The sequence below is a fragment of the Pagrus pagrus genome (assembly GCF_965226575.1).
Source record: "Pagrus pagrus genome assembly, chromosome: 14".
Lineage (NCBI taxonomy): Eukaryota > Metazoa > Chordata > Actinopteri > Spariformes > Sparidae > Pagrus > Pagrus pagrus.
Window position 1 is genome coordinate 10,447,279 of NC_140198.1, and position 21,622 is coordinate 10,468,900.

Genomic DNA, 21,622 nt, shown 5'->3' on the forward strand with positions numbered 1-21,622 from the left:
ACTGGGAATGTCAATGCTTGGCACTCTTCATATTTCATATTTGGATTTTATTCCTCATCAAATCCAACTAGGAATTCAGAATACTTTTGTCAATGAAAAAAAAATTAATTTCTTTAGGCCTGACAGCTGTAAATGAGCATCATGACAGGACTATACACATATTTTGTCTTTGGCGTTATCTCCATATCTTCAGCACTGTGCAAACAATTGCTAAGGTTGAGCAGTTGGCTATCTGTGTCACCAACGCAGTGCACCCTCCCACACTCAACTGTCATCACACCCACCCATACTTACTTTCTGTCAGAGCTGCAGGTAGCCTAGATGTCGTCTCTGGTTTCTTAAATAGTATTTTCATTCCACTAACACATTTTTTCAGAAAAATGCATAGGACGTAATGGATCTACATGTTGTATAATTAAGGGTATACAATAGTTTAGTTCTTTCAAAAAGGTAAAACACTGCAGACATATATAATTTAACACCATCCTGCACAAAACCTCTTACATTCCCTATAACATGATATTTTTTAATTCATTTATTTCATTAGATTCTTATACCTTGCCCTTGCATGTCTTGTCCCATGTTGGACCACATTAGTGTTTTGTGTTATAATGAATTATTGATATAACAACAAAAACATAATGTGAAGTTGTGGCTAGTTCACTAAAGCATGTAAAATCTGACCTCATACATTCAATACCCTCATACAGCACAGCCTAGAGTTCATCCCAGGCATCATCAACTAAATAGCCGTTGATTTATTTATGCAGTTTGCGTCCACAGTAATCGAAACCACCAGTATTATCTGGCAATAGTCAGGCATCTCAAGAAATTTCTCCCGAATATTGGAGAACAGTCTTTCACATGGTTATAGAAAGGTCCAGAGATATCCAGAACTGTGTAAATCTCGCGATATTTGCAGCCGGACAGTAGCGATCAGAGACACCGGTAATAGTCAGCGGTGTGGATTATGACTAGAAGTAGCCCTACTTAACACAGCGCAACACAACTACTTCCCCCGACTTTTACATCCCCTTTTAACCTGTAGCTGGACCTTACTTTTATTTTTCTATATATTCACCCGTAGATAAGGTTATAGCCAGAGGAAGACAGTCGTATCGCTGAAGATGTCAGTGGTGGGATTTGACTTGGGCTTTCAAAGCTGCTATGTAGCTGTAGCCCGAGCCGGAGGAATCGAGACAGTCGCTAATGAGTACAGCGACAGATGCACACCGTAAGTACCTAAAGTACAGGCATTATTTATACGACTTGTGAGGGAATGGCTACGACAGAGAGGGATATAATGTGTTGTCTTCACCGGTGTTGGGGTAATGCACGTGAACACAGCTCTACAGACTAGCAACCGTTAGCTAAACTTGTATCTCTGTGTTGCGATGGCTAATCAATCTTCCTTTTAGTGCGAATACATTAGTGACACGTCCCTTAATGTACACATGGCGAACATGGCTCCATCTAGAATTTATCCTCAATTTACGCAGTTTTTTAATTATTGCTTTCTTCAAACACCAGCCACTGAGCTAGCTGGCTAACTCAGCTCATGGATTTTTATTAACGGTACTGTATGAGCTGAAAACGGGTTTTAGTTGCCCGGCGAACACGGGCGGGCGGTGTTCCCCCCTGTTCTAATTGCTGTTCACGTCTTGAAGGCGAAAGCTCCAACCAACCGGTGTGCCCCGTGTGGAAAGCAAGCGCCTTGCCTACGATGACGACAGCCAGCTAGCCAACCGCTTGTTGGAATATTCTAGAAAATTGTAATGACTTGTCCAAAAGATGTGGTCTGTTTTTATATTAACAAGCAACCAAAATGTATTTATTTATTTTATTTAAATGTTGTCTTTAAGGTGTTGTTTTTAAATGGTCTAGCATTGTTCATTTGGCTGTCACGGCACACTTTGTACCCACACTGGTTGTACGTCCTGTGACCAAATCTAATGAGAAATCTTCTTGATGAATTTCAAGGGGACCTTTTGGCAGTGAGGGTCAGATGTTGACATGTCTCCATGTTATGTTAAGGAGACTTTGTTAGTGTGTTTAAAAACAGGAATGCTTTCAATAAATTAGTAAAAGACTGTATCTTTATAAAATATTCCTTTTTAAAGAGGTGTCCTTGATAATAATGTAAACAGGCCTCTTTATGCTAATTGGATTAACTGATCAGATTAGTTAATGGACAGTCAGATACTAGATTGTAATTTATTTGACAAAAACAATAAAATAATCTTTAAAATAATTATGTGTGTTTTAAAACAAAAAAAAACAACAACAACAAAAAAAAAAAAACCTAAATCAAAACAGTGAAGTGGCTTGATTTTTTTTTTTATTTATTTTTTTTATTTTATTTAATTTTTACATCTGAATACTTTTGGCTTTTGGTATAATACAAGAAATGCAATTTAAGACATCAGATTGACCCTGGTATCTTGTCATAGGCATACTTTTGAACATTTTAAGATGTTTAATCCAAATAATTCTCTATTGATCATAGAGTGATAAAAATCTGCCCTCAAACTAGTCAACCATTTTGTTAAATAACCCCTAAGAGTGTTGTGAGTTTTCTCTCAATGGTCTTTTGTTTCTGTGTACTGCCATTCACTAACAATATGCAAAAAAACGCTGCATATTACAAATTACCACTCACTTCTATATGTAGTCGAGTGCCTGCTGAGACCAATTTTCCCAGAGACATGTTGCTCTGACCCATCATTGACATTAGCAACTGGGCGTGTGTGTTGATGGCGTCTGTAGCTCTGACATCTGTGTTTGACAGGACGATGACAAGTGGACCATCCACTTCAGTCTGTGTTTATACAGTACTGTTCGATTAGTAAGAGATGGGTCTTAAAAATCCTGCGTGCATCCACAGTCCAGGCTCCAGCAAAGCTTTATTTGATAAATTCATGATCTGTCATACATACTGTACATTATTATACATTGTGGAAGATTTCACTTAAACACAAGCTACTACTACTACCACTAAGGCCAAACCCTCATGATATTACACACTTAATTTTACGTAAGCACACAACAACAAACTGCATGTGTTGCCACTGCAGACATGGTAAAATGTCTGTTCAGTTTCATGTGGGTTAGGCTCTTAAATGTCAAGTCATGTGTAGGCAAGACCGTGTGATAACAGACACGTAAAGCTGTCTTGATTTTGGGTGTATAAAACAAAAGGTGGATTATACAAGAAGATTAGACTGCCTGCTCATCATAGAATGTGAAGCCGTAGCTTAACATTTTCTTTTGCTGTCTTGCAGGTCATTTGTATCATTCGGTCCACGAAATCGATCAATAGGAGCAGCTGCAAAGAGCCAGGTAAAATCAGTTCAGGCATCCTGCTAACACACTTGTTATTAAATGCAAAACACTGGAATTATTTCATTATTTTAACATCATTCTTTTATATTTTGTCCTTTTTTGCCTCCCTCATCATGTCCAGGTGGTGACCAACTGTCGGAACACAGTACAAGGCTTCAAGCGATTCCATGGCCAGGCTTTTGCAGACCCCTACATCCAGTCAGCCAAGTCTAACTTGGTGTACGACCTGGCACAGATGCCCAATGGATCCACCGGTATAAAAGTAAGACTGAGGATTTTACTGTGCTTCTGCTATATTAGAGATTAGCTACACAGGTTACCTTAAGTAGAGGGAGGAAAAGAAGCAGTGATTTCTGGAAAAGAAAAAAAAAAGTCAAGGTATGGCTTAAGTTAATAGCGGTACTGTATGCTGAAGTAGGGCGATCAAGAATAAAAAGGGACAGCCATAAGAAATTTAACAGAGAGAAAGCGAACAGCTTATTCTTGACTATATTGCTTCCACTTCTGTTACCTGCTGTGCTCCAAGAAGGGCCTCATGTAATGCTCTTTTCTCTGAATCATTGCTCTTCTACATTATCTTCACACTCTGTCCAGTCCTGTTTGCTTTTATCCTCTACTAGCTCTGTCTAAATTTGCCATATTTATTTTCTTATAGCATTAATCTGTGGTTGAAATAATCGTAGCACCAGTCTCAGACCCAGTTGACTAAATGCTTGAATAAGAAAAATGTAAGTTGTGTAAAGGCTCAAAACATTCCCAGTGTTCTTGCACGCTGCAAGCACACAGCCTGGTGTGTTTTTATGTGTCCCTGTGGAGATAATTAATGTGAATCCTCGGGGCAAATGCTAGCAGAAGAAATGACAAATCCAAGACAGTTGCATCGACCTGTTGTTGCAAAATCACCCCTCGCATGAAACGTTTCCCAATTGCGTATTTACATATTTTATAACATTATCTTTCTAAGTTGTTAGGGTTTCGTGGGGACCTGTTTTGTGAGCTTTCAGTTAGTTTTAATGCTTTCAATGAAACTGTCATGGCTTTTTCCATCTTTAACGAAAAACATTTCTTGTTCATAGCTGTTTAAAGCTTTTTAAACAATCGGGCTGAAGAGTAAAAATCTTCCTAATTCTTGTCCACTGTAGGTGATGTACATGGAGGAGGAAAAAGTGTTCAGCATCGAGCAGGTCACCGGCATGCTGCTGACCAAACTGAAGGAGACTGCTGAAAGTGCACTGAAGAAACCGGTTGCGGATTGTGTCATCTCGGTAAGCATCTCTGCAGACGTCTACAGCGGTCTCACCCCCTCAGCAGGATGTCTTAAAATCTATAAAACTTCTAAAAAAGATTTGCCAGTGCAGCGCACTCGTTTTCTGCTTTTCCACGTCTGACTAGATGCCTTTTAGGCTTATTCTTGTGGCAATATATCTTTTCTTGGGGGCTTTAAATGTCTACGGAGGTGCTAATTTACTTGTTGGATCTTTGCACACAGCTTATTTAAAAGAGGTGACATTAGGCTGCACTCTTCTTACTGTACTTTCTGCCATTCTCTGTACTTAAATGCAATATGGCTTTGCATTTACATCCTAATATTTTGAGTGGAAGCTACTCATGTCACCCTCTCGCATTTTTAAGTAGTTTGGGGTGAAAATATGCCTGGAGAAAGCTGCCTCCCAGGTGTATAAATGTATTACCACCTGTTCATGTGACATTTTGCTCCGAACACTTCACCAGATGTCTTGTCTGAAAGCTTTATTTCCTCCCTTGCACGTTGTTGGTGAAGAGTGGGATGTGTGTGTGTTTCTTGCTGTGGTTGGTATATGAATTCACCAGCAGCATCTGTTATGTAATGTTACAGATCTCACACAGAGAGGCTGTTACTTTCGCCGGTCCTAAATCCACACTTTGCATCAGCTCTACAGATGGACAAAATGTTATTACCACTGTGGCCAATAGCTAATTTTAGCCCTTGAACTTTTTCCACAAGGAGATGTTTTGTTTTGGCATCCAGAGAAACGGACACGGTAACGTTATCCAGACATCTCGTGATGCAGCCAATTAATTTCAGACATCGTTGGCATCTTTTCAGTGCCTTACAGTAATAGTATGTGTGTTTGTTTCTTACTTAGTGTTGGTTCCAGTTAAATCCCTCATTCCGAGACGGTCAACACTAATATCTTCACTCACTGAGACTGGTTTATGTTTTGTATTAAAATTGCATTTTTCCCCTCCCAGGTCCCGAGCTATTTCACCGACGCAGAAAGAAGGTCTGTGATGGATGCAGCTCAGATCGCAGGCCTCAACTGTCTACGATTAATGAATGAGACCACTGCAGGTACATTTATGTAAAGATCACCAGATCGTTGGTTTCTGGTCCTGAGAAGCGTCATTTAGATTTTCAAATTAATTATTTAATGGGGACATTTTAGTTTAAAACATCAAAAAACTGAACTCACATTATGAAGAAAGAACAGTGTTGATGTAATGTCAAAGTCATTTATGTACTGTCAGAGAGATGTCTACTGAAGTGAGCATATTAATACCAGCAAGATCAAGAGTTGATTGCCCGATAGTCCTCATACCTTCAGGCAGGAATTGTGCTGCATGGCTCTATTGGTTCTCCGTCGCTTCATGCCTCTTCTGTCTCTGCCTGCTGTGTTTCTCGTCCCCGAAGTCATAGTCCTGGTCAGAGCTGTGATAAATCACATCCATACCGCATCAATCTGTCATCAAACTGTCATCTGTCAGTCTCAGAGGCTGTGTTCAGTCCCAGTCTGCTGTCGAGCTGTGTTCAGTGGGTGGCCCTGTTGCCCGTGGTGACACACCCCATCATCCCAACTAGCAGACAGACTCCCCTCAGCTAATAGGGCCACTTGGCTCCACAGCTAATTGACCTACTTGTTAACAGCAGCTAGTCCCTACAGCCAAAGATAGTTACAGCAAAGAGTAGCAAGTCAAGTATAGTGAGCAGCGGTAAGCACTTTTGCTGTTCCCTATAGTTTTGGAGATACCTTTTAAATTCTGTCCATTTATTACAAATAACTCCTTTTAAAAAGATAGGCTTCTCCATCTAGATGGATTTTTCATGACATATTTATCTTTTTATTTTCATAAACATGCTGAAACTCTCCTTAATGTTTTAGTTTTTAACTTTCTACAGCAGTTACAGTAAAACAAATGTCATAACGCTATGTCTACATGTTATTTGCTAGCATTTAGAGTTTGGTAGAGACACATTTCTCAACTTGTACTTGTATGCTGATGCCGATTTTGCCTGTTTGTTGCAGTGACTCTGGCATACGGCATCTACAAACAGGACCTGCCAGCTCCAGAGGAGAAGCCCAGGATAGTGGTGTTTGTGGACGTGGGCCACTCGGGTTACCAGGTGTCGGTTTGTGCCTTCAATAAAGGAAAGCTCAAGGTGAGTGATGAATAATTTGTACCCATTTTGAAAGGCAATACTGAGGGAGAGGAATGGTTTTAGGGCAGGTTATGATGCCACAGCATTGTTTTGCTTGTCAGTTTTGCCAATAGTAGTTTTGGTAGTTTGTTATTCTCATGTGGGTATAGATAGACGGAACGGGAGGCAGTACAGTCAAGGATGAAGCCGGTTAATTGTTTTAAATGTGTTGGTTTATTAGGAGTGCTCTTGCCACATGTATGTGGGCTGAACAAGGCAAAAAACACAGTGATTTATTAAAAAAAGTAATTTAAGAATTTCATAGATGGACCTTCAGCCGTTCTAGATGTATAGATATGTGATGATATAAAACTTTCATCCAGTAGTTTGGTATTTTGCCATCACTTCAAATATCTATCCTCTCCTCTTCCTCCGCTGTCAGATCCTGGGTACAGCGTTTGATCCCGAGCTTGGCGGGAAGGACTTTGACGACATCCTGGTCAACTACTTCTGCGAGGAGTTCGGGAAGAAGTACAAGCTGGATGTCAAGTCCAAGCCCCGGGCGCTGGTGCGACTCTACCAAGAGTGCGAGAAGCTCAAGAAGCTGATGAGTGCCAACTCCTCCGACCTGCCTCTCAACATTGAGTGCTTCATGAATGACATTGACGTCTCCAGTAAACTTAACAGGTGCGATGCAGACTTCAAAAATCAAGATAACGACAATATGTGTAACAGACATCATTAAGTGAAACTTAAGAAACATTTAAGATGAACTAGTGAATATAAAGCTTCTTATCTAGCCTATTTATTGATTATGTGGACTAGTGTCAGATGATAAATTGTGTTGATATAATTAGAAAATGACTCTGAGAGGTACCCAGCATCCATCTGCCTGCCCCACACTGTTCCTGAGTGTGTGTGGGTCTATTAATAATCTATGACCATGTGTCCCCAGAGGCCAGTTTGAGGAGATGTGTGCAGGGCTGCTGGCCAAAGTCGAGGGTCCCCTGCGCAGCGTCATGGAACAAACCAGTGAGTACATCTGACTTTAATAGCAGCTGGACTATCCCCTTCAGCATGTGCACGCTCATGTAGACAAGGTTCAGTCATGTCATGTGCTTTCGCTGAGACGGGCCTTCCCTTCGGACACTGGCAGCACGCCTGCCTTCTTGCCTCCCTTTAATCATTCTTTGCTTCCTCTCTATCTCTGCTTGCTCTTGCCAGACCATTTTGAGCAATGACATGGCAAATAATCAAAAGAAAATATATTTGGGTACATCGGAGTTGTCGTGTTAAGAGTTGTTGAGTAATGTGCGTTCACAAAAAGATTTAGTTTTGGAGAAAAAGTATTGTGGATGTAATTTTTCTGTCAGCACACGTGTGGCTTAAGCTTAACATTTTATTATCAACAGTTGAATGAAGCTGTGATTCTGTACACTTTCACAAGCCTGTTTTGTGTCATGTTCATCTCCATCTTCCTGTATCCAGAGCTGAAAAAAGAGGATATCTACGCAGTGGAGATTGTGGGCGCGGCCTCCAGAAGCCCAGCCATTAAAGAGCGAATCAGCAAGTTCTTTGGCAAAGAGCTGAGCACCACCCTGAATGCAGACGAGGCCGTGGCCAGAGGCTGCGCTCTGCAGGTGAAGTTCATCTGTCACGACTAACAACTTTGGTCCAGTGGGAGAAATATCCAAATGAAATCATGTTTTTCTTTTGTCACTGGGATTGGAAACTCTGTTGGTCAGAATAAGAAAGCTCAAGACAAAACTTACACTAACTGTATATGTTTCTCCTCTTCTCCTCAGTGTGCCATCTTGTCACCAGCATTTAAAGTCAGAGAGTTCTCCATCACAGATGTTGTCCCCTACTCCATCTCCCTAAAGTGGAACTCAGCTGCAGAGGAGGGGCTGAGGTACGATCTCTGTCAGCATCAAATACCAGTTAATGCTTGAATCTCTATTGTTGATGGTGATGTGGCTATCAACGGACTGTCAGGAGTTAGTTTTTCAGGAGTTATTGGATGTGTCTGTACTGTATTTAAATGTCTAGAAGCCATTGCCACATTAGTTTAATGTTTCCCTTACTCTTATGTTATTTTAGTGTGTTTATACTGTAGTTACACAACTGAAACTACCCAGAAGCAGGCTTATTGTCAACAACTATCAATATAAAATCTTCTTGCAACCTGTAGTTAAGACAAGTTAGAAGTCTACATGGGACTGGACCACACCTTTGTGCTGCAACTATCTTTCCAGACGCATTCACCTGTACCTGCAGGGTTTTCTGCCAAACCTGCTGCACACACCCAAAGTATGTTTCTACTGCGTGTGTTATCTGAAATCAGTGCCAGGTGCATTCATATTTTACTAAAGTATTAGTGCAAGACACAAAACAGAACATTGACAGGAGAGGAAAACAGAAAGTTTTATATGAAGAAGTCTATAAAGTGCAACTGTGAAGAACGAGGGGCAAGTTGGCGAATCATGGACGAACAAAACAAACACATTTTTACTAATATATACACATCTGTAAAATATTTGCAACTGAAGACAGTTTCCACACATCACTACAAAACCCTGATCTAAGTTTTCAGATTCTGTCTGTTCACTTGTTGTGTCTTGTTGACTTTCCACAGTGATTGTGAGGTTTTCCCAAAGAACCATGCAGCTCCTTTCTCCAAAGTTTTGACCTTCTTCCGGAAAGAGTCCTTCAACCTGGATGCTTACTACAACAACCCGAAGGAGCTGCCCTACCCCAACACTTCTATAGGTACCGCAAGTTCAGAAAAGATGAGCGGACAGTAACAAGCATGGCATAAATCCTCTTTTGTTTGTTTTGACAGAAAAAAAATGTTATACTTATTATACTTATTACATATTTTCACTTCTGTTCTAAACTGTGACCCTTTCCTGCGGCTCTACAGGCCAGTTCCTGATCCAGAATGTGGTTCCTCAGGCATCTGGAGAGAGTGCAAAGGTCAAGGTGAAAGTCCGGGTCAACGTTCACGGGGTGTTCAGTGTCTCCGGCGCCTCGCTAATAGAGGTCGTGAAAACGGTGGAGGGAGAGGAGCCAATGGATACAGACCAGACAGCGAAGGAGGAGGAGGTGTGTACTGTGTGTATTTACACTGGGTGAAAGAGAATGACATGGTGTGTGTGTGTGTGTGTGTGTGTGCTCTTTGCTTTGTGGTTCACCTCACAGATCCTTTTCACACAGACAGCCTCAGCTCAGCCACACCTTAGCTTTTTAATAGTCGCTCATCTCATCACTCTGGAATTTAGATGTTCTGCCTTAACAAGCTTAAGACGCCTTCAATGGGCTGCATTTATTTCTCTCCAATGCCTCTTTGTAATTTGTTTGGCATTTTATTTTGGGTTGCAAGTCACCATCTGCGCTCCAGAACCAACTGTCGAATCGATTTGCATTCATTCTGGCCTTTTTCCCCCAAAATAATGCGTCATAATTGTGGAGAGGGCGGACACTTTTATCAACACCTGGGCAATTAGTGTTCAAACACAAATCCTCTGCATCAAATAGTGCCTGTGAAAAGCTTGAAAACATGCGGGCGTTGTAGAGCCTCCCCTGAACGGAGGGAAAATAACTTCATATCTTCCTCAGACAGAAACTTAGTCTATCAGTGTTTCAACCTTGGTGTCTGACTGGGGGCGCAAATGTTGAAATTTTGGGAAGAGTTCGGATAAAACCAGGCACAAAATATTATGTGTTATGTCAATATGATTTGCATTATGTACTATGTCTTTTCGTTTGTTACTGTGTGTCAGAACAAAATGCAGGTGGACCAGGAGGATCAGAAACATCAGTCTGGAGACAACGGAGACAAGAAATCAGAGGCTGAGGAGATGGAGGTAACCTTGTGCTGGGCGATAGGGCGTGATGTTAATATATCCTCCTCTCCAGTGTCAACAAATACATACTACAAAGTCTATGAGAGCAAAAATCGGCAAGTTCAACAAAACGTAATGCCATTGTAGACGGGGGAAAAAAGCTCCAAAGACCCATCCCTATATCGCCTAAGTGTGCGAGAACCAGAGCGTTAAGTATCGTTGAGAAACCAATGGCTTCGGCAAGTGTTCGAAAAAACACCCGTCTGCCATTGAAACAGGCATTAAAGGTTAAAACAATTAGATTGAAATGGTGTAAATGTAATAGTATACATTTAAACAATACAAACAATCCTCAAAAGTCCATTGATCCAACACAAATGATATGTGGGAAACATAAAATATGTTCAGGTTAAGGACTGAAAACATTACATTGAGACGACCTCGACACAGAACATAAAAACTAGAGCTGTTAAAGTTTTTAAAGTTCTTATCAACATGGGAGTGGACCCATGCTGCTTTATGCAAATGTATGTTTCTTATTAGTGCAAGAATCCAAAAGAATGACCGTCCAGAATATTCTCCAGAGTAACCTCAAAGGTGACATGGCAAACTAGAGCCCAACAAGCAACAACAGATGGGCATATTGACCTGAATGTAACATTCCTTAGTAACACTAACACAATGTAGTGTCCAACTTTACACTTTTAGCTAAACGATGTTAGTCAGCCTGCAAGCTGTAGCCAACCATTTAGCTATAGCTGTTGAAAGTTTGTTTCATGTCGAGTTGTTCAGGCGTCTCCGTTGCAAACTATCCTGCGTGGTCTGCCTCTGGCTCTCTGCACCAGCTGTGTGCTTGAGACTCAATGTACTTCGGTGGTAACTCGGTTCACATCGCCAGTAATTGCAAATAATTGTGTTCTTGTCGAGAGAAACATCCGGCAGGGCTTTGAAGCTGAACTTGCCTTTCAAAAGAACTTTTTCTTTATCCATTTCTGCTCAAGGAGGTTTGTTTCTGCTGCCATCCACAACGTTACTGCTGCTGTGTTATAAAAATCTGACAGCCCTAATAAAAATCATTTGTAGCTATATCGCCCAGCACTAAGGTGACCATTAAGTGTACTAATGTATATATTAACATCATGTTTGACACAGGATGATAAACATTCGGGAAAGGTTGTTGTGCATTTCCACACACACATCCACACCCACATTACTAAAAGGATTGACTGTATTTAAACATTTGAGGGATTTGGCTTTTTAGTATCACTTCTGGATCTGGTGACCTACTTATTTTAATAAAAGACATGTTTGGTTGAGTTCAAGGGGAATCGGTAACACTAACACCACCAAGAAGAAAATAAATGTAAAATAAATCCATGTGAATCTAAACGGTATATAAAAGGACGGTGCGGTGGTTAGCACTGTCGCCTCACAGCTAGAGGGTTCAAGAAAGCCGGTCAGCGGAGGGGCTGTTTGTGCGGCACTTGAATGTTTCGCAAATATAATAAGTTAATGTGTCATAGCAGTACATTCCTATTGTAGCAGACACTCCTTTATAGTGTAAAGGGCCTCTTTTTTAGAATAACACAAGCCTAATCTTTCTGTATTCGTTTTTCAGACGATGGAGGACACCAAGCAGGAGAAGAAGACCGACCAGCCCCCTCAGGCCAAGAAGCCCAAAGTTAAAACGAAGACAGTGGAGCTGCCCATCCAGAACAGTCTGCAGTGGCAGCTGTCCACTGACGTACTAAATACGTTTGTGGAGAATGAGGTAATGCTCTAAAAATCACCAGGAATGTCCGGCACTCACTCTCTGAGTATTTGTCTGAGCAATGTTATTGTTGGACTTACTGGTCCTGGTGTCACTTGCTTTCAATTTAAAACGATGAGAAATTATTGTCAGCCACTTTATAATTAATGGTTGTAATATAATGGCTTATCTGATGAAGGTTTTTCTTCTGGTAAAGGTGTTATCCTCATTGTTAATACCCAGGAGGTTCTTTGGATGTGAGCATCCATTTGTTTTCCTGTTTCGATGTCTCCATCCTTGTCTGGTTTGATTATCCTGTCTTCACTTTGCGCGTGTGTCACACCACATTCACCTTCATTGCGTTTCTTCCAGGGTAAGATGATCATGCAGGATAAGCTAGAGAAGGAGAGGAACGACGCGAAGAACAACGTCGAGGAGTACGTGTACGACATGAGGGACAAACTGCACGGCGCCCTGGAGAAGTTTGTGAATGAAGCTGTGAGTAGAGATTGCACTCGAGGCGTGTCGATGGAAATGTGACGCAACTTTCAGTGCGTTTTTGATAAATTGCGAATTTATTCTCACTTCTTGTTCGACATGCAGGACCGTGACACGTTCTCATTAAAACTGGAGGACACAGAGAACTGGCTGTATGAAGACGGAGAGGACCAACAGAAACAAGTTTACATCGACAAACTGGCTGAGCTGAAGGTAACCAGGCTCGTAGCGTGTGACGGGACGGTTGTTTATAAATGAGATGGCGGTACTCTCCCTGTACAGCTTCTGTAGCTTTGATGACTGGTGTACAATATATATAACAATATATGTTTTGCCTCGCTCGATGGCCGGCTGACTAAACCTGATGTTGTCTCTTTATACAGCAACTCGGTCAGCCGATTCATGAGAGATACATGGAATCTGAGGAGCGGCCCAAAGCATTTGAGGAGCTTGGCAGACAGATCCAGTTGTACATGAAGATCATTGAAGCTTACAAGGCAAAGGTGACCTGACACACACAGCTAGTTTGTTGGCCTACCAAGTGTTACAGTCAATGTGGTTGCAGGTGTTATAACTAACATGCGCTTCTCCCCAACAGGATGAGCAGTACAGTCACCTGGATGAGCTGGAGGTGACTCGCGTGGACAAGCAGGTGAACGACGCCATGGTCTGGATGAACAGCAAGATGAACCAGCAGAACAGTCAGGACCTCACTCTGGATCCAGTGGTCAAAGTTCAAGAGATCCAGGCCAAGACTAAGGTACGGAGAGCGCAGTTAAGGCGCATATACGACCGTAGAGATACTGGAGGATGTAAAAAGATAAATAAATAAATACCAGATAACAGAACAATGCAGACGTCAGCTGCAGTTTTCTGGGAAAATAATAAAACAAGTCTTCATCGTACAGGTTGGTTGTAGAAATCGTAACTTTAGTAGTAACTTCTTCTGCGATCACTCTAACGAGTGCTTTGTTTTTCCCCTGTTCAGGAGCTTTATATCGCCTGTAACCCTGTGGTGTCCAAGCCCAAGCCCAAGGTGGAGCCTCCTAAGGAGGAGAAGACGGAGAACGGGCCAGTCAACGGGCAGGAGGGAACAGAGAACCAGCAGTCCAACCCAGACAAAGCCACACCTGCAGGCAAGGAACAGGGAACAGCAGAGAACAAGCCCCCCGAAATGGACATTGACTAACTGTCGCAGCCGTCGCCCCCCCTGAGTTTCACCTCCGTTCGTCCTGCTACACGCCCCCCCCGATTCTGTCGTTCGTCTGAGGTCGTTCTCGACGGCGCAGTAGCCTCTCTCTCGAAGACAAACAGCAGCATCCCTAATCAATACTGTTCATCGGTCAGCCTCTTCGGCATGTCGTTTCTCATTCTCTCTCTGATGAGTACAAAAAATATTGCATAATATTAATAGTGAATGGACTACTTTATGACATAAAAGTTGTGGGATGGAAACTGCTTTTTCTCCGTGTTGCTTTGACGGCAATTATGTTTAAACGATTGTTTTGTTCAGCGTCTCCTGAGCGTGTTTACGCTAAAGAATGTCAGATTTGAGGAATTGTAAGCAAAGTGGATGTGCAGAAGAAAACTAGTAGCACATCCAGGAAATGTAAAAAAATAAAATAATAATGCAGTATGTCTAAATAAGGTGTAGGTACAGTGGCACATGTAAACGAACACGGATTGTTCCAAGTTGTACATGACAAATAGTGCATTTTTTTCCACTACAAATAATTGTAACTGCTGGATTATAATGTTTAAAGTTTTAAAAGGTGAGAAGGAGTTTTTTTGTTGAGTTTACCTGTACTGTATGTTGAAACTAGATACTACAAGTCACTGTCATGCAGGATTTCATTGGCTTCAATGGCTTTTTCTCATACTAAAGCAATGGTCCGTTGGTTGTTCTCTGGTAGCCTTGTATTGTTTTTTCTACTTAAACGGTGTGAATGCTGGTCCAACTAATCACCTTCTGGGTGCTGCTGTTGCTGCCACATCACCAAAAAAAAAAAAGCAAAAAATAAATCTTGACAAACAAAAAACAATTGTGATGTGAGAAATGGCTTATTGACAAATAACCATCATTCATTCAGACAGAATGAATGGAGGCTTAACTTTAATTTTGGGTGTGAAAACACTCACCTTGTAAAAGGCCTTTTAATAGTTTATTAGTCGTAGAAGAATTTCCTCCTGCTGAAGCACCAGGACACCTGTTGGCAAAGATATGGTAACTATAAAATAGTTCCTGCGAGGCAGGTCCTCACTGCACCTGCCACTGTTTACATTAGCTAACATTGCTGGCAAGCTTAACTAGCTAGTTTTCCTAGTTTACTAGCTTAAATGTTAGTAGTTAGTAAAGAAAAATATTCAGGAATAATTAAAAGTAATAGCGACTGTTTACTCTAGTTTACATTGCTAACAAGCTTGAATGCTTTCCCGAAACAAGCTAGTTTCTTAGTTCGCTAGTTCAAATGTACAATAGGCTAGTTGGTAAATTTGACACACTATGATATAGCTGAAGTTAAAATAATCAATAATTGGACAGAGAAATATTTGGGAACAATTCAAAGTAATAGCCACTGTTTACAATAGTTAACATTGCTAACTAGCTTGAATGATTTCCCTATTGCTTACTTGCTAGTTTCCTAGTCCTAGGCTAGTTGGTAAATTTGACCAGGAGGACAATTGATTGTAAATTTAACACTATGATATAGCTGAAGTCAATTAATCAATTATTGGACAGAAAAATATTTGGGAACAATTAAAAGTAATTGTTAACATTGCTAGCTAGCTTGAATGCTTTCCCTACTATTAAATAGCTAGTTTCCTAGCTCGCTGGCTTAAAGGGTCATCTTGATACAGCTGAAGCTGATTAATCACTAATTGGAAAGGAAACTTTTCAGTAACAATTCAAAGTAATTTTTCAAGCAAGAATGGCCAAAATTAACTGGTTCCAATTTCTCAAACGTGACATTTTTCTGGTTTTCTTCTATGATGGTAAACTTTATTGAATATTACTTTGGTAAAGGAGAAAGTCACCCATAAAAATAGTCTTAAAGTCTTAAAGTACCTGAGATTAAATGTACTCAAGTATCAAAAGTACAATTAAGAGTAAATTCCACCTTATATTTATCTGTATACTGTAAACTATGAGTTTACAAATCAGATCTGATATTCAGCATTTTTTAAATCTGAGTGTTGAAAAAGTTAATTGAAAAATGCACTGGGTCCTTAATTTCCCATCTTGGGATCAATAAAGTATATCTATTCTATTCAATGCAGCATGAAAAATAGAAGTACTCAAGTGAAGTACAAGTACCTCAAAAGTGTACTTAAGTGCAGTACTTGAGTAAATGTACTAACTCAAACCTATTAATCGGTTATCAGAACCGCTAATCGATTAATTGCTGCAGGTTTAAAAAATGTGACACAGTTTGAATGAAGTTGTTAACTAACCAGCCTGCAGGGGGCGCTGTCCCGCCCACATTGCCTCCAGTCATGAACCGGTCAGAGTGCAGGAGTCACTAGTGCTGCTCGGGGTCGGACAAGGTAAGAAACGCGTTATTTCCCACGTTATTACTGTGTTATCGTAGTTGTGATAGTTTCCCTCAGACGTACAGATGAATTGTTCTGGTTTAAAGCAGCCACAGAGGAAAAGTCAGGGCCGAGCTCCCTCTGTAGCCATAGCCACTCTGTTTACATTAGCTAACATGGCTAGCTAGCTAGCTTCCCTACTGCTAACTAGCTAGTTCCCCAGTTCGCTGGCTTAGCTAAAATGTCTCCTGGCGTGAAGTTTTCCAGCTTGCCTACGTACACAACAACACCCACATTTATCCAGGCGACTATGAGCTACATTGTCATTAATAACGAGCATGTCTAGTGGTGGGTAAAGTTTACTTCTCCTAGCTAGCGTGCTAACTTTTGAGCCTTGCGTCAGCTAAGGTAAAGCTTGATGTTATGTCACAACAAAGTTATAACATCAAGTAGCTTTATCTTACTGTTACAACAGTACCTCTTTAAAAGTGTTTAACTAACATTAGATCAAACAGTTAATACGCTGAAGTGGAGGTAAAACTGTCAAACGCTGATTTTCTGTGTCAGTATTGACAGCAGCTGGTGATAAACGTGATTAGCCATAGCTGTATCAGTAGGTATGATGTCTGGTAGCTTGCTTGTTTGGCTTTACATATGTGTTTTATGTCCCTTTTCGTTGTTGTCATTGTAGGAATGTAAATGTCTGAGGACAAGGAAGCCCAGGAGGATGAGCTGCTTGCTTTAGCAAGTATCTATGATGAGGAGGAGTTTCACCGGGCAGACTCTGCACAGGGGGGAGAGATCCAGTTCTGTCTGGAGCTCCCTGCTGATTTCAAAGTTGTTGTCAAAGGTACACCTGTCAGTAAGCCTTGTAAATGAACAGCTCTATGTTGTATACAAATCTCTTGAAGTTACTCCTGGTCAACCCCCTAAATACCCATTTAGTCTCACTCCCATTGTAAAATGCAATTTCCTGTGTCTGTTGCAGGAGAGAAGCAAACTGAATATAATGTCTGCTTCTTACCTCCTTTGGTGCTCAACTTTGAGCTTCCTGCCGACTACCCCTCCACCTCCTCGCCTATTTACACCCTCAGCTCTAAATGGATGACCAGAGCACAGGTAAGAAGAACGCTAGCTCACGTTAATCTTACGTTAATTCTACATGAAGATGCCGTCGGTATCACTAAAAAGAAAATCCTGACCATTCATCCCTCTTGTTCTTTTCCATTTTCCCTCCTCAGATGAGCTCTGTGTGCAGGCGCCTGGACGAGCTGTGGGAGGAGAACCAAGGCTGCGTGGTTCTGTTCACATGGATCCAGTTCCTCAAAGAGGAAGCTCTTGACTTCCTCGGCATCCAGTCTCCTCTTGAAGTCATTAGGGGAGGAAGTAAGGCAGGTGGCGAGCGCAGGAAAACCGACCCTGCAGCCACAGGTACGGTATTATTGTTTGTTCGTGTGGATCCATCTGCAGAAGCTTAGGTACCTGTCTAATAACCATATCAGCATGTATCTATAAAAGGTTTATTATATCTTAATTTTCTATAAATAGTACAACTTTCTAATGTTTTTTTCACTTCCGTTCAGCTCTGCAGTGTGAAAGTCATCCTGAGAACACAGAGGAGAAAAAAAGAGAAGTGAAGAAGGAGAAGTCTGAAACGCAGTTGTCTTCGTCTTCTCAACTGGACCCGCGTGCTGTTCTTATAATGGACCCACGTGCCGACCTCCTACCTCAGCTCCTGGACTTTGACGAGGCGCAGCGGCAGAGGGTGTTTGACGCCAAGGTGTTCTGCTGCGGGATCTGCTTTTCGGAGAAGCTGGGCTCCAACTGCCTCTGCTTTAACGAGTGCCAGCACGTCTACTGCAAGGCCTGCATGACTGAATACTTCCAGATCCAAATACGGGACGGCAACGTTCAGTGCCTTAATTGCCCTGAGCCCAAATGTACCTCCCTAGCTACACCGTTGCAGGTAAGAGAGTTGGTTAAGAAGATGTGTTTTCCCCCACCTCATCACTTGTAACGAACCCCTTTCCCTCCGTGCGTCTTCATTTCTCAGGTGAAGCAGCTGGTGAATGAAGAACTGTTTGCCCGTTACGACCGTTTGTTGCTCCAGTCCAGTCTGGACCTCATGGCCGACGTGGTCTACTGTCCCCGGCAGTCCTGCGGCACCGCTGTGATGGTGGAGCCGGACACAACCATGGGCATTTGCTCGGCCTGCCAGTATGCTTTCTGCACACTGTGCAAGCTGGGCTATCATGGTCTCTCCAACTGCAAAATCAATGCAGGTAATGTCACGTAAAATGCCGCCATTGTTAATGCTGTTTTGTCTGTGTGTTTGACAAATCTCCATCAACAGCCATCCAAATACTTTAAGGTTACACTGATGATTAAGTTACATTTTTGAGATACCGTTTTGAGCGTCAGAGGAGTTTATTTGCTCATGAAATAAACTAAAACTAACTATTTAGTTGTGATCTTTGTTTTTTTTCTAAACTTAGCCCACATAAAGCTTCTTTCGGAGTGATATTATGAATAATAATTGTTTTCTGATGCTGTATTGGTAAAATATTACCCAAAAAATGTTTAAAGACTCAGTTCGTGCCTCATATTTCTCTCTGTTTCCTGTCTTGTTCTGCAGATGAGTTGCGTAACCTCAGAGACGAGTACCTGTCAGCCACAACTGAGGGGAAAAAGTTCATGGAGCAACGCTTTGGGAAGAGGGTGATCCAGAAAGCAGTGGAAGAGTCCTTTAGCAGAGACTGGCTCAATGAGAACTGCAAAGGCTGCCCACGCTGTGGCACTAACATACAGGTCGGGCTCCCCCTGCTGGTCAGAGTGCAGCACGACAAGCTTTGACTTGTATATGAAACAAGTGGAGAGTTTATTTAATCACGAACATTTTGCAGAGATTTAGACACAATCGTCAGGTTAACACAAAACTGACTGCACACTGTGTTTGGTCGACAGTATAGATGATTCATATTGTTCGACCTGGATCGTATTAAGTGATAAATAGAGACAAAAACAAGCACTTTTGGTGGACTCACTTTGACTTTGTGAGGGATTAGGGATTACATTGAAAGCCTGTTGTCGCTCGCTGCCGGCTGAGATTGGTTGAGTCCACTTAAAGGGCTTGTTTTTGCCACCGAGAGGCTCAGATAGTTATTCAATGTCTGACAGTATTATGGAGAGGATCCCTACAGAGATCTTTTTAAGTATTAAAATCAATTTCTGTTTAACCAGAGACAGCTGCTGTCGCTCTTACCACCAGACTCCATTTGAGAAATAGTAATTTTATTGTCCTAAATCACACGTCAGTCAAACCTGAAAGAAAACAAAATAAAACTCACCCAAACCACCTTGGTTCATCTGTACATTGTTCTGCCAATCACATACTCTGGTTTGGTTTAAATTAACCCTCAATATGACCAATCCCAGCTTATGTCAGTTGCTATTGCTATGCTAATGGTTGTTTTATTAACGCCTCATCTCTCTGTGTCTCTCCAGAAAGTGGACGGCTGTAACAAGATGACCTGTACCTCGTGTAGACAATATTTCTGTTGGTTGTGCCTGGGCCTGCTCAGCAAAGTCAACCCGTACAGCCACTTTAACAATCCTCATTCGCCCTGTTACAACCAGTGAGTGATCCGTTTTTCTCTTTCCTTTTCCTCACTGACGCTTACTTTTTAATCTATAAACGTACTGATTCAAATGCGTCTTTCCTTCCCCCACGTCGCAGACTCTTCCAAGGTGTGGATCTCGATGAAGAAGATGCCTTCTGGAGCGACGAGGAGGAGGACTGACTCCAGCGCAGTGCCTCACCGCTGTATGCTCCGTTTGAATGCACTTTATCTCACATAACCATCACTCATCATGCCTGCGTTAGCATGACCGTGCCACTACAACCATGTACCATCGTTTCTGTTTTGAATATGGTCAGGAATCTTTGGTATAAAGCAGCCGAAGCCTGGGTGTAGATGGTTCGTATTTTTGAACATATATATATATGACAGATGTCAGGTATAACATTTTGATCAGGAAGAGTAAGAGCAGTTTTAGATGAATACAGGGAGGTCATTTCTTTTTGTTTTTTTAATCACTCTTTTGGTTATAAGCATCAAGGAAACCTACAAGTTCATAGGACTCGACATTAAATCAGAAAGGTGAAAGATAAAGTTGAATTCCTCTTTGTTATACAGTTGATCAGGTGAAAGGATCGCTGTAATGATGAGTTTTGACATCTCGCGCGCTTATAACGATCAAGAGATGATGGTTGAGGTAAATTTCAAGATGTTTGCTTTTCAATAAGCTTTCAACAGTGAACCCCTGAAGAGTTGCAGGGAAAAGAAGGACTGTGCATTTGTCATGTTAAGTGTCCTGCTTCTGAAAATGAAATGTCGACCCCCCTCTGGCTTTCTTTCACGTGTCAAAAGCTAACTTTTTGCCACAATCTAACTATTTTACACACACACACACACCACTCATGGAGGATTTAAGCAATGAAGACAAACGTGGAGATGAGTTAGGTTTCGTTTGTTTCAGTTGTGATATTTTATTTTAATTTCCGGTCTCTCTTTTAGGAAATGTTCTTTTTCTTTTTTTCTCTGGAGATGATTTTATTAACAGAGGTTTGTCTTTTCACATCATGTAATAAAAGTCGAGGTGGGCTGAAAAGAAGGATTTTGTGAAGGATTGTGTGGTGGGGATTGTTTTTCATAATTAGAAATCACATGCATCGTCTGTACAGAATGTAATAGTGGACTGCAGTGAATATTCCTCTGATGGGTTTACTGGGATTGTGATAATATGTGTGTGTGTGTGTGTGTGTACGTGGACAGTCATTGAGGGACTGTCATGTGAGAAAGGAAAATCCTCACTTGGTAAGCAGCCAAGACATGTAGGAATCATTCACATCCTCCTTTGTACAACATTTATTTAAAATGTTGCCAAACACAGGTGTCAAAGAGGCCGCGGGAATCTCGATAGTGTGTATAGATACGAAAAGTATTTTGTATTATTAATTTATTTTCTTTTTACACATTTTACCAGAACGGAGATTAATTCACGCGAGCGCTTCTGTTTGAAATCAAGCTCGAACATCAGATCTGTTTTTTCCAGCGTTGAATGATTTTTGCTCCTCACTACTTTAAAATGTACAGACTATTTTCAGAGTTTATTTTGGTCTGGAATGGTGAAAAAAAAAAAAGTCAATCTCTTGGTTCAGTCTTGAAATGCACATGGATTCACTTTTCCTGTCACTAC

General features: G+C 41.3%; 2 protein-coding genes across 2 annotated transcripts; both read left to right on the forward strand.

Moving 5' to 3' along the window:
- Positions 1-929: 929 nt before the first annotated feature.
- Positions 930-14,736, forward strand: hspa4a (heat shock protein 4a). The gene is made up of 19 exons (XM_084373940.1): positions 930-1,234; positions 3,282-3,339; positions 3,464-3,604; positions 4,485-4,607; positions 5,575-5,674; positions 6,627-6,760; positions 7,182-7,426; positions 7,695-7,771; positions 8,228-8,379; positions 8,545-8,651; positions 9,375-9,508; positions 9,663-9,844; positions 10,522-10,605; positions 12,203-12,355; positions 12,707-12,832; positions 12,938-13,045; positions 13,216-13,335; positions 13,431-13,592; positions 13,821-14,736. Exons 1-19 carry the CDS (start codon positions 1,128-1,130, stop codon positions 14,019-14,021), a joined length of 2,514 nt encoding a protein of 837 aa, XP_084230066.1. The 5' UTR covers positions 930-1,127; the 3' UTR covers positions 14,022-14,736.
- A 1,382-nt stretch (positions 14,737-16,118) lies between these two features.
- Positions 16,119-20,336, forward strand: rnf14 (ring finger protein 14). The gene is made up of 9 exons (XM_084374062.1): positions 16,119-16,378; positions 17,055-17,213; positions 17,352-17,482; positions 17,605-17,794; positions 17,947-18,329; positions 18,417-18,645; positions 18,999-19,171; positions 19,868-19,998; positions 20,100-20,336. The coding sequence occupies exons 2-9, from the start codon at positions 17,063-17,065 to the stop codon at positions 20,161-20,163; spliced, it is 1,452 nt and encodes a 483-aa protein (XP_084230188.1). The 5' UTR covers positions 16,119-16,378; positions 17,055-17,062; the 3' UTR covers positions 20,164-20,336.
- Positions 20,337-21,622: the final 1,286 nt, after the last annotated feature.

Bases quoted from the DNA above. Each gene is read 5' to 3' on its own strand.
- hspa4a (XM_084373940.1), top strand. From the start codon at position 1,128: ATGTCAGTGGTGGGATTTGACTTGGGCTTTCAAAGCTGCTATGTAGCT. The intron at 1,235-3,281 runs GTAAGTACCTAA...GCTGTCTTGCAG, and splicing joins TACAGCGACAGATGCACACC to GTCATTTGTATCATTCGGTC. The intron at 7,772-8,227 runs GTGAGTACATCT...TCCTGTATCCAG, and splicing joins CAGCGTCATGGAACAAACCA to AGCTGAAAAAAGAGGATATC.
- rnf14 (XM_084374062.1), top strand. From the start codon at position 17,063: ATGTCTGAGGACAAGGAAGCCCAGGAGGATGAGCTGCTTGCTTTAGCA. The intron at 17,795-17,946 runs GTACGGTATTAT...ACTTCCGTTCAG, and splicing joins AACCGACCCTGCAGCCACAG to CTCTGCAGTGTGAAAGTCAT. The intron at 18,330-18,416 runs GTAAGAGAGTTG...TTCATTTCTCAG, and splicing joins CCCTAGCTACACCGTTGCAG to GTGAAGCAGCTGGTGAATGA.